Genomic DNA, 14,701 nt, shown 5'->3' with positions numbered 1-14,701 from the left:
ATAATTTATGACTAAGTCCTCAAAAGCAATTGCAATGAAAACAAAAATTGACAATGGATCTAATTAAAATAAACAGCTTCTGCACAGCAAGAGAAACTGTCAACAGAGTAACGAGGTAACCTACCAAATGGGAGGAAATATTAGCAAGTTATGATTCTGACAAAGGCCTAAAATCCAGAATATATATGGAACTTAAATCAACAAGTCAAAAACAAACAATCCCATTAAAAAGTAGGCAAAGGACATGAACAGACACTTCTCAAAAGAAAACATACAAGTGGCTAACAAACATATGAAAAAATGCTGAGCATAACTAATACAGAAATGCAAATCAAACCACAATGAGATACCATCTCACTTGAGTCAGAATGGCTTTTGTTGAAAAGTCAAAAAATAGATGTTGGTGGGGCTGTGGAGAAAAGAGAACACTTAACACACTGTTGGTGGGAATGTAAATTAGTTCATCCACAGTGGAAAGCAATTTGGAGATTTCTCAAATGACTAAGAATTGATCTAACATACCACCCAGCAACCCCAGTACTAGGTATATACCCTAAGGAAAATAAATTAATCGCTCAAAAAACATATGTACTTGTATGTTTATCACAGCATTATTCACAAGAGCAGAGACATGAAGTTAACCCAGGAGCCCATCAATGGTAGATTGGATAAAGAAAATATGGTAAATATATATCATGGAATAGTACACAGCCATAAAAAGAATGAAATTATGTTATTTGCAGCAGCATGGATATAGCTGTAGGCCATTATTCTATGTGAATTAATGCAGGAACAGAAATGCAAATACCACATGTTCTCACTTATAAGTGAGAGCTAAGTATTGTGTACACATAGGCATAAAGGTGGGAATAAGAGACACCAGAAACTACAAGAGAGGAGAGGGAGGGAGTGGGACAAGGGTTGATAAACTACCTGTTTGGTACAATGTTCACTATCTGGGTGATGGGTTCCATCATACTCTGATATGGTTTGGGTCTGTCCCTACCTAAATTTCATGTTGAATTCTCATGTGTTGTAAGAGGGACCTGGTAGGAGGTAATTGAATCATGGGGGCAGGTCCTTCCCTGCTGTTCTCATGACAGTGAATAAGTCTCACGACATCTGATGGTTTTAAAAAGGGGAGTTTCCCTGCACAAACTCTCTTCTCTTGTCTGCCACCATGAGAGACATGCCTTTCACCTTCTGCCATGATTGTGAGACCTCTCCAGCCATGTGGAACTGTGAGTCCATTAAACATCTTTCCTTTGTAAATTGCCCAGTCTCAGGTATGTCTTTATTGGCAGCATGAAAACAGACTAATACATACTCCAAACCTCAGCATTACATAATACACATTTGCAACAAACCTATATATGTACATACTGAATCTAAAATAAAAGTTTAAAAAACTTTAACCCTGAATTATTTAAATAAACAAATAAATAAGATGTTAAAAACCCCTATAGGAATTTAAATATGACATAAGTGATTTTTTTCCAATGACATAGAAATCTATTTTTACAAAGAGAGTTGAGAAGTAAAAGAATGTATTGGTGTTTCTCCACACAATTCTTGAGAAAAACTTTTGCTAGTGTTTGGAAACAACTCCTGGAGATAAACCAGGTTAATAAGACTTAATCTTCAAGCAGAGAGAGCCAATTTATTGTGTTTCCAGAGTATAATAGCAATATTCCTCAAAAACATGAAACTTCTTTATTGCCCTCTGTGTCCCAATGTGTCTATCTAAAGTAGCTTCCCCTGTTCACTCCATCCCATACCTGCCCCAATTATTCTCTATAATATTATGCTGTTTCACAATTGTCATATAAATCACTACTGTCTGAAATTATCTTTTCAAATGTGTATTGGCTCTCTCCCTCCATTAGAATAAAAACTTTGTAAGAAAAAGGGCACTGTCTTGCTAATTTAGACTATGCATGCACCCTCACACATGCACACACAACTTGTAGAAGAGTGATTTTCAAATATTGTGTTCAATAAATACATGAATTAGTAAGTGAACAAAAGTCACCAAATAATGCTGTAATTTTTTGGAAGCTAGAAGGGAGAATCATTTGTAGGTAATTACCTCTGCATTTATCAAGACGCAGCTTCCTAGTAATATAATAAATTGGTATTCTGGATCTTAACTCAAATGTAAGTTCAAGAAGAAATGTCACCTGAGCCTTACCATTTCTGAGTGATGATAAACGTAAGAGATTTTTGAACCCCCTGAGGTAAAGATGAGACTAAGATACAGCTATTTTTCCTGAGACATAGCCTGAAACAGTGAGATGCCCCTTTTTTTATTCTATCTTCAGTGCTTCAGCCCACAGTTGTTCTAACTCTACCAAGAGAACAATAATTATATTCCAGTGACAGTTATGGAAAATAAACATTATAATGTATCATATTTTAAAAGCCCCTTTTCATTTCTTTCTTTCGTTTGCTTTTAAATTAAAAATAATAATTATAGATTCACCACAAGAAGTTGCAAAACAAAAAAAAAGTACAGAGTACAGGAACATTTCTTGTACCCTTCATCCAGTTTCCCACAATGGTGCTATTTTTAAACCATGAATATGGAAACATAAAGTAGGATCTAATCTGTCTCAATACCTACCAAAATGAGAATAAATCTCATGCCATTTTTCTTCATTTGCTCAATCAGAAGACTGAGGTTTTGAAAGTTGGCACTGAGGGTGAAATCCAGCTTCCGGTTCATGTAATCGATGTCTACATGCTGGACGTCCTGCAGAAAGAAGCAGCAAGGTGCTTGGAACCCTGCAGAAGGTGCCCTGCAGGTCACACTAACTGCTCTGCCAGGCCCCTGGTCCTGCTACCTGCCTGCCCCAGTCCAGGCCCCTCTTCATTCCTCATCTCATTACTTCCCTCTGCTGACTTTTCAGTTACGCAAATTGAAATTGCTTTCTGATGCCTGCATGCAGTTCACCTGTGCCCATCCTTCTCCTTCTGTTTCCCCAGTTGGAACTCTATCCCCTTTCCTTTCCTCAATTCATGTCTTTCCTACTCTTCAAATCTCAAACTCAGTCTATCAAACAAAGTTCTAATTGAAATGTTCAAGGGTAGAAACTGGGACTTTCCTAGGAAACAAACAGGATTGTATATCTGGGTTTTTTTCTACAGTAAATATGGCTGATTGAAAACTCTCAATAAACTAGGTACTAAAGGAACATATCTCATAATAATAAGAGCCATAGATGACAAACCCACAGCCAATATCATACTGAATGAGCAAAAGCTGAAAGCATTCCCCTTGAAAACCAGCACAAGACAAGGTTTTCTCTCTCTCCACTCCTATTCAGCGTAGTATTGGAAGTTCTGACCAGGGCAATCAGGCAAGAGAAATAAATAAAAGGGTCAGGCACGGTGGCTCATGCCTGTAATCCCAAGCACTTTGGGAGGCTGAGGCAGGTGGATCACCTGAGGTCAGGAGTTCGAGACCAGCCTGGCCAACATGGTGAAACCCCGTCTCTACTAAAAATATTTAAAAAAAAAAAAAATTAGCTGAGCGTGGTGGCCTGTGCCTGTAGTCCCAGCTACTCAGGAGGCTGAGGCAGGAGAATCACTTGAACCCAGGAGGTGGAGATTGCAGTGAGCCGAGATCGCACCACGGCACTCCAGCCTAGGCAGCAGAGGGAGACTCTGTTTCAAAAAAAAAAAAAAACAGAGACAGAGAGAAAAAAAAACAAAGGGCACTCAGATAGGAAAAGAGGAAGTCAAGCTATTCATATTTGCAGATGACATGATCTTGTATCTAGATACTAGATCTTGTCATATAGACAAGATCCTATATATAAAACTCCATCATCTCAGCCCAAAACTTTCTTAAGCTGATAAGCAACTTCAGCAAAGTCTCAGGATACAAAATCAATGTACAAAAAACTCTACCATTTCTATGCACCACCAACAGTAAAGCCTAGAGCCAAACCACAAATGAACTCCCATTCCTAATTGCCACAAATAAAATACCTAGGAATACAGCTAACCAGGGAGTTGAAAGATCTCTACAAGGAGAACTACAAACCACTGTTCAAAGAAATCAGAGATGACACAAACAAATGGAAAAACATGCTCCTAGATAGGAAGAATCGGTATCGTTAAAATGACCATACTGCCCAGAGCAATTTATAGATTCAATTCTATTCCCATTAAACTACCGTTGACATTCTTCACAGAACTAGAGAAAATTATTTTAAAATTCATATATGTAACCAAAAATGAGCCCAAATAGCCAAGGAAATCCTAAGCAAAAAGAACAAAGCTGGAGACATCAGACAATCCCACTTCAAACTATGCTACAGGGCTACAGTAATCAAAACAGCATGGTACTGGTACAAGAACAGACACATAAACCAATGGCAAATAATAGAGAACCCAGAAACAAGACCATACACCTACAACTATCTGATCTTCTACAAAACTGACAAAAACAAGCAATGGGGAAAGGACTCCCTATTCAATAAATGTTGCTGGGAAAACTGGCTAGCCATATGTAGAATGGAAACTGAGCCCCTTCCTTACACCAACATACAAGAACTACATTATTTTATAGCTTTCTTGAATGTCTAGATTTCTCTATGCAGTACCAACCCAGGTTTCTGCACATGAAACTTGCTCAAACCATGATAATTGAATAATAACTAAAGTGGTTAATATTTAGTAAAAAAATAAAAAAAAAGAAGAAGTTGCTTCTTTTTAGCCCAAAGGGATAATCACCTGCATTGCCATATGACCCCAGGTGAAACTTATTTGGTAAAACAGAGACTTGTGCATAAGCCAAAATTTGGAAAAGAATAAACCAGCATGTTATTAACGTTGATTACTTTGGTAAGGTATATCAATGGATTTTTTTCATACTGTAATTTTCCTATTTTCTAATTTCTGTTTGATAAGTATATAGTATTATACTATATACAAAGAAAAAAATTCAGCCTGGATATATCAAGTTATCTTTGATAAGAACATCATAGCACTTCTAATAAAAAATTAGCCGCAAATTCCTGTAACTGATTACACCTCGGGCTGAGTGAGGGTTTCATACATAGGGAATCTGGGCTGCCACCATTGCATCATACAAACTGGAGATTTCAGCATCATTCTCGTATCCATAGCGACTCAACTGGAATCCCAAGGCCCAGTATGGAATCATTGCTGGCCGACCGATCAACTAGAATAAAAAGAAAAATGCATCCAGATGGACTTCTTAGGGAAGAAAAAAGGTAGTTGACTTATACTTGAATCAACTTGAGTGTTTCTGCTAAGTACTGTCTAAGAGGCCTCACCCAAGAAAGATAAGAAAGTACAATAAATGTGGAGCAACTACGGACATGCAGAATGATAGAAACATTGTAATTGGAGTTTTTTTATATTCCAGAGTTTTCATTCTAGGAAACCTGAGATTTGCTGGTTATTACTGATTAGCAATTCTTAGATAGGCTGTTTAGCAAGTGAGGGACACATGGGATATTAATGTGGCTTTATAGAACCATAATACTAAAATATGATTTCAGCAAAGGCAGTAATAATCTAGTAGTGACACTCAAGGGTCAAAAGAAAAAACTGCCTTATCTCAGTGCTAATAATGTGTTAATAGCCAGTAAATATTTGACAATATATTGATGGACAGAATGGCTTCTAACCTCGGTGTATTGCTGAGTTACAAGTTCAGGGGTTGGCCCCAAAACAATGTAGAAGTCCAAAATTCCTCCGGTGGTGCGGTATGTCAGGGCAGGGGTGGGCTGTAATGTCACATCTGTAAGAAAAACAACATACATGAGGCACATCCTTGGAGGTGTAAATCACCCAGATAGAAAACCTGCTCTAAAATTTGCTTTCTTCACACTCTCTCTTTGATACCTGCCTTCTCTAGAAAATCTCTCATTCATTAGAATCAGAGGTGTATTTGCAGGTACCACAAATGTAATATGCAACCTCAACTGCTTTTATTACTCCGTGAATAGGAGCCAAAGTTTCATAGTAAAATACGCTATGCCAGAGTAGGAGCCATAATTGGTCAAAATTCCACGCTTAACACCTGATCCAGAGTTCTTAATAAATCTTGAATAAATAGATGAATAAATGGAAAGTCAGTTTATTTGTTCCATTTCCCTTGCCCCCTGAATGCCTCTATTTCTATTGATAATCCAGGTCAAAATAGAGTGGTTACAGCTGTTTCTGGTGGTGCACGGGAGCTGTGCCTCTGCCTTACCCATGGCATTGCTATTTAGCAGGAGCACTCCATGGGCACTACCATCCTCCTCCAGTGCCATGTAGTAAGGGTGGACACCATAGGAATTCTTCTTGTACTGGGAGTCACGAGGGTAATAAACAAAAAGAAAGTTAAGATATTGTTTTCATACCATAACCCAAACAGCAAACTCTTACTCATCATTAAAGATTCAGCTCAATGTCATGTCCTTTGTTGGGCCTTCCTTGACCCTCCCTTCTACTCCAAGTTAAAAGCTGTGTCTTCCCCACTTCATGCCTTCCTCATTTACTATTATTTAATTCAATGATATATTGTTACATAACCCAGTGATTCCACTGTGCTATCACTATTTCCACTTCTATTTCTCTCACTAGCCTATAAGCCTCTGGAGAGCAAAGAGAGTGTCTTATTAAATCTGTAGCTAAGCACTTAGCAATGTGCCTGACACATAGAATATATTAAGTAAAAGTTTGTGAGATAAATAAAATCCATAATTGACAGAGGGAAATATATATATATATATATATATGCCTTTTCAGGACAAAAGAATGTGACATATGGCCTGTTACAACTGAGAGCAGAATATAAGATGAAGTTGATGAGTAAGGTATCATATATAAGCATAAGGATTAAAAGAGATTTACATTGAGAGAAACTGATTGCTAAACTTATTCCATTGTCCCTACCGCAGGTGGCTCATCGCGAGCAAACATCCCCCACGTGTTCCAGGTCATGTTTCTTCTGAAAGTCGTGTGCTCAGTTTCCCCAAAGCCATAGATGTACTGAGAGGGCAGACGCGTAGAAATGGAGAGAAACATGTCATTGAAGGTGAAGCCAGGGAGTTGAGAATCCCAACTGCAACACAAAAGCAGACCACGCTGAGCTGGAGACCACTGGCCAGAGCTACTTGGAATGTGTTTGGAATGTCTAGTTGATTCCAAAGCCTCCTTAATTATTACAGGTTCAAATACTGTGACATGACCCAGAGGTCATAACAATGGCCCTGACTCAGGACCAAAGTTCCATGTTCACATTTCTGTTCTGTGGTTTGTCAGACTGAGATCTCCTTTTCTGGGTCCTTGAGAGCAAGGGCCATGACTCATTCTTCTATTTATTTTAAGTTCTCAGTGCCTGGCTTATCGGCTTGAGTAAATATATAAATAAACAAATAGGGTTAAAGCAAACTTTCCAACAGAAAAATGTGAAACTCTTAGAACAATGTCTCTTGAGTTAGTCAAAGGACTTCTTACCAAAGAGGGCAACAGAGAGGAAATCACTCGCATAGCCAAAGAGAAAAGACATACACAGGAAGGCAAAGGTGCACACACAGGTGACAGCTTCTACTGGGACAGGGAACCTTGCCCCAGGCAAAATCCAGAGCTTCACTTCATTCTATTCAGCAGCAGGACAAGAGATGGGAGATGACAATTCCTTTTATGCTTAACATTGTGAAAAGGCTTGAAGGCTTCTGTGTCCACAGAAGCAAACATTACATGAAGTTATTTCTTTCTCCTTTTAAACATTTGCCCCTCTTTCTTGCCTCTTATTATTTCTTAATGAGACATAATATGGAACTCATTTGTATCTTAGGTTATCTACTGTACTTATTAAATAGAGTTTTCTGTTTTACTTAAGAACAATAAGTAGAACATGTATTTTTCTTTCTCTGAAATCAAACAATACTTCATTTCTTTAAACTTTGATTATCTTTGTTAACGACTAACCAAAAACAAATTACCCATTAAAGCATGGGAAACATAGATATACTCTAACAAATGCACACATATTTCCATAGCGTCTCTGAGATTAATATTTCACTTGAATTAACTGCAACCACTGTAATTAAATCTAGAACTACTCTAATTAGAACCAAATAAATAGTGCTTACATCACAGTGCTGGAGTTTTTGCGTTGGATCTGGATTCCAAAAGGATTGTTCTGAATCCTGACATCATACAAACGGTTTTCAGGGTCACCAACTGGTTGGGGAGGGGTGTTCAGTGATACTGGAACCTCAAACCTTTTATTACTGGGGTCATAGATCTGGCAAGAAGAGAGAAGAAAACTTTCTGGTAGGGTCTCATACCTAAAACCCCTCATGCCACCCCATATAATTCAGTTTCCACGTTTTTGACCAGTTTGTACCATATCAGTAGGCATCAAACATCCCCAAGCAAATGGGTGTGAGGCCTGCCTGCCCACTGTGCCCCATACAGATGCTGAAGTTCAAAAATGCCTCAGTAAAACCCATTCAAAGCCAAAGAGGGCTCTTCCTCTAAAGAACTTGTGATAGAAGGGGATAGAATTTCATAAATAGAATGTGTGTGTATATGTTTGTAAGTGCGTGGCATGCAGACATGTATGTGCATAGAACTGTGTAAATTTGTATATGTGTATGCATGTTAGGAATTAGAGAATTGAGTTTTCATGTGGACTCTGAGATCTCCTTACTGGTTGAGCTTCCAGATGTTGCACAGCTTTCCCATTCCTAAAGTTTCTTTTCTGTATCCACCCCTTGTTCCTACTTACCTAACAGGACTGACATGTGGGAAGAATAAAAGGAATGAAAAATGTTATGCAAGGACAAGGAGTATCACCATTATGAGTGACTATCCTCTTCCTCATATTATTAGCCCCAAATTTGTGGTTAGGTGAAGGTTTTCTTTCTTTCTTTCTTTTTATTATTATTATTTTTAGATGGATTCTCACTCTGTCGCCAGGCTGGAGTGCAGTGGTGCGACCTCGGCTCACTGCAATCTCCACCTCCTCCGTTCAAGTGATTCCCCTGCTTCAGCCTCCTGCGTAGCTAGAACTACAGGCGCGCACCACCACACCTGGCTAATTTTTTGTGTTTTAGTAGAGACAGGGTTTCACCATGTTGGCCAGGATGGTCTTGATCTCCTGACCTCACGATCACACACAGGTAGATCACACCTGCACATTGGTTAAATAAAATATTATTAAAATTAATTTCACTTTTCAAATATACATTTAAAAATGTGTCTACTGGAAAATATGTGTGGTTCACACTGTATTTCCAGTAGACATATTTTTTAAGTGCGCATAGCAGTAGGTCTCAAAGTTTGGTCTCTTGACCTGCAGCACCAGCCTCACCTGGGAGCTTGTTAGAAATACAGATTCTCGAGGCCAGGCATGGTGGCTCATGCCTGTAATCCTGGCACTTTGGGAGGCCAAGGCGGGTGGATCACCTGAGGTCAGGAGTTCGAGACCAGCCTGGCCAACATTGTGAAACCCCATTTCTACCAAAAACACAAAAAATTAGCTGGGCGTAGATGCGGGTGCCTGTAATCCCAGCTACTTGGGAGGCTGAAGCAGGAGAATCGCTTGAACCTGGGAGGCAGAGGTTGCAATGAGCCGAGATTGTGCCACTATACTCCAGCCTGGGCAACAAGAGTGAAACTCCATTTCAAAAAAACAATAAGAAGAAAAAGAAATTCAAATTCTCAGGCTAGGCCCCAGCCTAGGTCTACTGAATTGGAAACCCTAGGGGTGAGGGCCAGAAATCTGGGTTTTAAAATGATTTGAAGGTGATTCTGATGCATGCTGCAATTTGAGAACTACTGCTAGAGAAAATAATTCTAATAGTGCAATTAAGTTAATGCCTCTCATATGAGTTTGCCACAAAGCAGATGCATTTTTCTCAGGGCTAAAGGATGATTCTTTGATGATGTTTGTGACCTAGAATACTCATCATTATAGGGAATTCACAGTTCTCATAGATCTAAGGTCACATCCTGGCTCTACCGTCTACTTTATGACCTTTACCTCTCTACAGGCCTTAGTTCCCTCATCTGTAATATGAGGGATTTGGATAAAAAGCTGTTTCAGCCAGGCACAGTGGCTCATGCCTGTAACCCCAGCACAGTGGGAAGTGGAGGGAGGTGAATTGCTTGAGGTCAGACATTTAAGAACAGCCTGGGAAACATGGCAAAATCCTGTCTCTACAAAAATTAGCCTGGTGTGTAGGCTCACACCTATAGTCCTGGCTACTTGGGAGGCTGAGGTAGGAAGATGGCTTGAGCCAGGGAGGTGGAGGTTACAGATTGTGCCCCTGCACTCCAGCCCTGTCTTGAAAAGAAAAAAAAAATGTTTTAATTGTTTCAATGACTTCTATCCATACAGAACCATAAGTTAAAACTCCATATTGAGAACCAGAATCTGCAACATGGGCCTTACCTTGACCTGCAGCATGGTTGCTGTGTGATAGATCACATTCAGGCGGAGGAAGCTGATCTGTGCAGAGAGAGAATCAGAGGCAGCAGCAGCAGCAGCAGCAGCTGACTCAGAGGCCATCAGGAGGGAAAGGTCTGCAGTGATGCTGGTGCTCAGATACTGAATGTCACTAGCAGCATAATTAGGGATGGTGTCATAGTAACAGGTGGGCACTCCAGGAGTAGATGTGTCCTGCAACAACAGGAGAAAGTCTTGCTCAGCCTCTGATACAACACTGAGGCTGTCATTCCTGAAGAAGTTGGTTAACACAGACTAAGTCTCTGATACCATGTCCATGGTTATGGATTGAATTATGTCCCCCAAAATAGATGTTAAGTCCTAACCCTGATACCTGTAAATGTGACTATTTGGAAGTAGGGTTTCTGCCATGAACAAATTAAGATGAGGTCATTGGGACAGGCCCTGATCCGGTATTACTGGCATCTTTATTAATAAGGAAAATTTGGACACAGAGATAGACATGTACACATGTGACTATGAAGACAGAGAACGGGGTGATGCATCTACAAGCGAAGGAATACCCTCAAAGTCCTCAGAAGGAACCAGCTCCACTGACACCATGATCCCACTTCTAGACTCCAGAATTTTGAGCAAATAGATTCCTGTCGTTCTATGCCACTCAGTTTGTGGTACTCTGTTATGGTAGCCCTAGCAAATGCACACATCCATTTTTTAAACACACACATTGACCTATAATGAGTGAACAGTGACAGAACAGCAGAAAGTTTGATCTAGAGACGGAAGCCTCCAGGCAGGCAGGGTTCTACTCCCCGGGTCCTTATTGCCTCCCATGTAATCTAGAGGAAATCACTTGTTCTTTCTAGTTTCCATTTTCCCTATTGCTCAAATAGAGAGGAACAGCCTGACCTTTTGCTTCCTGCTTGTGTTCTGCAACAGACAAAACAAGATCGGTTAAAATATGCAATGCAAAATGCATACCCAATATATATTATTATGTTTAAAATTGGGTTTTTAATGATATGGTTGGAGTGGCAATGAAAATGGCAATAAACTTCTTCTGATCTGGGATATCTGGGGAAAATATTGATGACCTATCATGTAGAGTTGGCAAAAGGCATGTTGCACAGTGTCCTGGTTTTCTTCAAGCCACAGACATTGGAAGAGTGTTTTCTAGGTACCTAATTACCTGTGGGACAGTTTTTACAACTTCCTAATCTGTTTCTGGTCATTTACCTCCCAAAGACACCCCCGCTGCCGACAACTCTCCTCAGAGGCTGTTGGATCGTCAGGGTAGCAGTTGAACTTCTCCAGGTCACTGACAGGAAGATTCCACCTAATAGAGAATTCTTGTCCCAGTACCAGTCCTTGGAGATCAGTGATGGTTACCACCTGGGGAAAGAGACAGTCACAGTGACAAAGGAAGGGAGGGAAAGGCACCCAGAAAGAGTTCTTGGCTGCAAGTCTGGAAGTCAGGACAAGGGGATCTATTCCTTCCTCCAAAACCATTTTGCCATGAGATATTTGGAACTTGGCTGATTCCTGGGCTTTCTCACTTCATGGAGTCATTGTGGAAGTGTTGGATGGGAAGGGTTTTCATCATGCTAATGAGTGCAGATCACAGGCAGGACTGTCATTGTTAGGCTTACTGTCCTCTGGGTGTGATGCTTATCAATTTAATAAAGGTAGTAATAATAACAATAGCTAAACTTTATGGAGCATTCACACAAGCCAAGACTGTGACAACCACTTAATAAGCATGATCTCCATCAACCCTAGAGAGCAGTTCCATGCTGTCAATGTTATGACTATCTCCATTTTACAGAACAGAAAACTAAGATACAGAGACACCTAATACCCTCAGAGCTGAGATTGGAGCCCCATTCTGCCTAACTCTAAAAATCAAACTCTTACCTTATGCTATATGTCTTGTCAGCATGGAAAGGGGCTGATCTAAGAAATAATGAATTTCCCAGACCTTGAAATATTCAACTAACAATGTAAGGGAATCATTCAATAAGAGCAAAACTGGATTACTCCTTGTGTTACTCCACTCACATTTTATTAATGGCATGCAAATAGCCTAAAACAGTAAGGACAAATTTCAACTGTTTCTCAAAGAGATTCTCCCTTCAATGAGAGGATAAATGTGTAAATACCCATTGTACAATCTATTCACTATGTCACAGCTGGGATCAGAGTGTCTCATTTTAAGTGTGCCCGGAGAAGAACTTCCTTCTCTCAGGGTTCCAACTCCCACTATCTTCTACAGAGCCCTGATACAAACAAAGCAGAGAGGTCCTTCTTTAGCATGCACATGTTTCTCCTGCATCCTCCCTGTGATGTGTTGGACCTCCCAGCAAGTCAGTTGTGTCTGATTGCCCACGGTTAAAAGCAAAGTAGGGCCGGCTGTCAGAGCCAGGGCCTCTGGAAAGGACCCTGCAGAATGGAAGGCTCTCTTACCTTTGTGGAAGCATTGTAGACAACGCTTGGACTGGAGGTGGCGACATTATTCAGTAAGACAGTAAAATTAGCTGGCTGTTTGTCCATTCCCAAGATTGTGATATCTGTAAACATGAGGTTGTCAGTGTCCGTATAATTATTATTTATAATCTTTGCTTGTAGATGGTTCTGGGAGGGGGGAAGAAAAAGTCAGATTAGAAACCAGGTACTTCAGACTCTTATTATCCCTCAATACCAGTCAATGTCTCATTTTCTGACATCCAAGCTGTTTCCTTTTCTTTGTAGTTTCAAATGTTGCTAGGTCATCATCCCTAGGGAACTCGTTCACTCAGACTCTTATCAATCTTAAATTTTTAAAGTAATATTTCATCTTCCCTTTGGTTTGCTGGTTCTCTACTGATTCTATTACTCAGAAAATTTGTCCCTGACACTGTAGAATTTTCAAGCAGACAAGATAGGTACTCACACAGTAAATAAAAAGATAACGAGACTCGTTGGCACACAAAGATAGACATACACATATACACCAAAAGGGTCCAAGTAAGTTTTTCCTTTTATTTTACTAATAATGATGATAAGAGCTAAGAGTATTTGAGTGTATATTATGTGCCAGGCACTATGCTAAGCATTTTACATGTATTATTTCATTCAGTTTTCACAGCAGACTATGAGGTTGAAGCTATAATTACCCTGATTTTTCAGATGAGAAAACTGAAGCACAGAAAATTAAATAACTTATTTAGGGAACAAAGGTGAAACAGTTGAGCTATGACAAAGAAGAAGGTAGAAATTAAAACTGAAGAAAAAAGTGGCAGTTTGATAATTTAAAAAAATTAGAAGTCCCATACATATATGCCCAAATGATTTTTTACAAAGGCAGATTTTTCAACAAAGATGTTGGGGCAACTGGACATATACAGGCAAAAGGTCGAACCCCAACCTAAATCTTACATGTTATGTAAAAATTAACTGAAAATAGATCACAGACTTAAAAGTAAAGGTAAGACTATATTTTTTTTAAATGGGAGATAATATTCAGAATCTAAGACTTGGCAAAGAGATCTTAAACTTGACATCAAAAAGCACAATCTATAAGGAAAAGAATGATAAATTAGATTCATCAAAATTAAAAATGTAAATATATAGATGGTAAATAGACATATGAAAAGATGTTCAACATCATTAGCCATCAGAGAAATACAAATTAAAAACACAATGAGCTATAACTACACATCAATCAGAAAAGCCTTAAAAAAAATAGTGACAACATCAGATGTTGGCCATGATGCAAATAAATTAGATTACTCAAATGTTGCTGGTGGAAGTGTAAAATGGTACAGGCATTTTGGAAAACAGTTTGGAAGATTATTATAATACTAAATATGCACTACCATAAGACCCAGCAACTGTACTCTTTGGCACTTATTACAGAGAAATAAAAACTTATGGCCAGGCATGGTAGCTCACGCTTGTAATCCCAGCACTTTGGGAAGCCGAGGCAGGCGAATCATGAGGTCAGGGGTTTGAGACCAGCCTGACCAACATGGTGAAACCTCGTCTCTACTAAAAACAGAAAAATTAGCCAGGCATGGTGGCGCATGCCTGCAATCCCAGCTACTCAGGAGGCTGAGGTAGGAGAATCTCTTGAACCCAGGAGGCAGAGGTTGCACTGGGCTGAGAATGTGCCATTTTACTGCAGCCTGGGTGACACAGCGAGACTCCATCTCGAAGCAAAACAAAACAAAAAAAAACTTATGTTCACACCAAAACCTATACATGAGTGTTAGTAGCAAT

General features: G+C 39.5%; 1 protein-coding gene across 6 annotated transcripts in view; it reads right to left on the bottom strand.

The window, feature by feature from the left end:
- MGAM2 (maltase-glucoamylase 2 (putative)) overlaps nt 1-14,701 on the bottom strand; it is a 139,410-nt gene that overhangs the window by 74,060 nt on the left and 50,649 nt on the right. For all 6 annotated transcript variants that reach the window (XM_077997580.1, XM_077997581.1, XM_077997579.1 and 3 more), the window contains 9 exons: nt 12,908-13,075; nt 11,681-11,836; nt 10,430-10,657; nt 8,121-8,275; nt 6,919-7,087; nt 6,233-6,329; nt 5,664-5,776; nt 5,066-5,191; nt 2,624-2,752 (listed from right to left, as the gene is read on the bottom strand). In XM_077997580.1, the coding sequence (XP_077853706.1) occupies nt 2,624-2,752; nt 5,066-5,191; nt 5,664-5,776; nt 6,233-6,329; nt 6,919-7,087; nt 8,121-8,275; nt 10,430-10,657; nt 11,681-11,836; nt 12,908-13,075 (1,341 nt within the window). The remainder of the gene's footprint in view (nt 1-2,623; nt 2,753-5,065; nt 5,192-5,663; nt 5,777-6,232; nt 6,330-6,918; nt 7,088-8,120; nt 8,276-10,429; nt 10,658-11,680; nt 11,837-12,907; nt 13,076-14,701) is intronic.

Source organism: Macaca mulatta, chromosome 3 (genome assembly GCF_049350105.2).
Source record: "Macaca mulatta isolate MMU2019108-1 chromosome 3, T2T-MMU8v2.0, whole genome shotgun sequence".
Taxonomy (NCBI): Eukaryota; Metazoa; Chordata; class Mammalia; order Primates; family Cercopithecidae; genus Macaca; species Macaca mulatta.
Note: the sequence above shows the minus strand (reverse complement) of the source record. Positions and strands in the feature narration are given on the sequence as shown.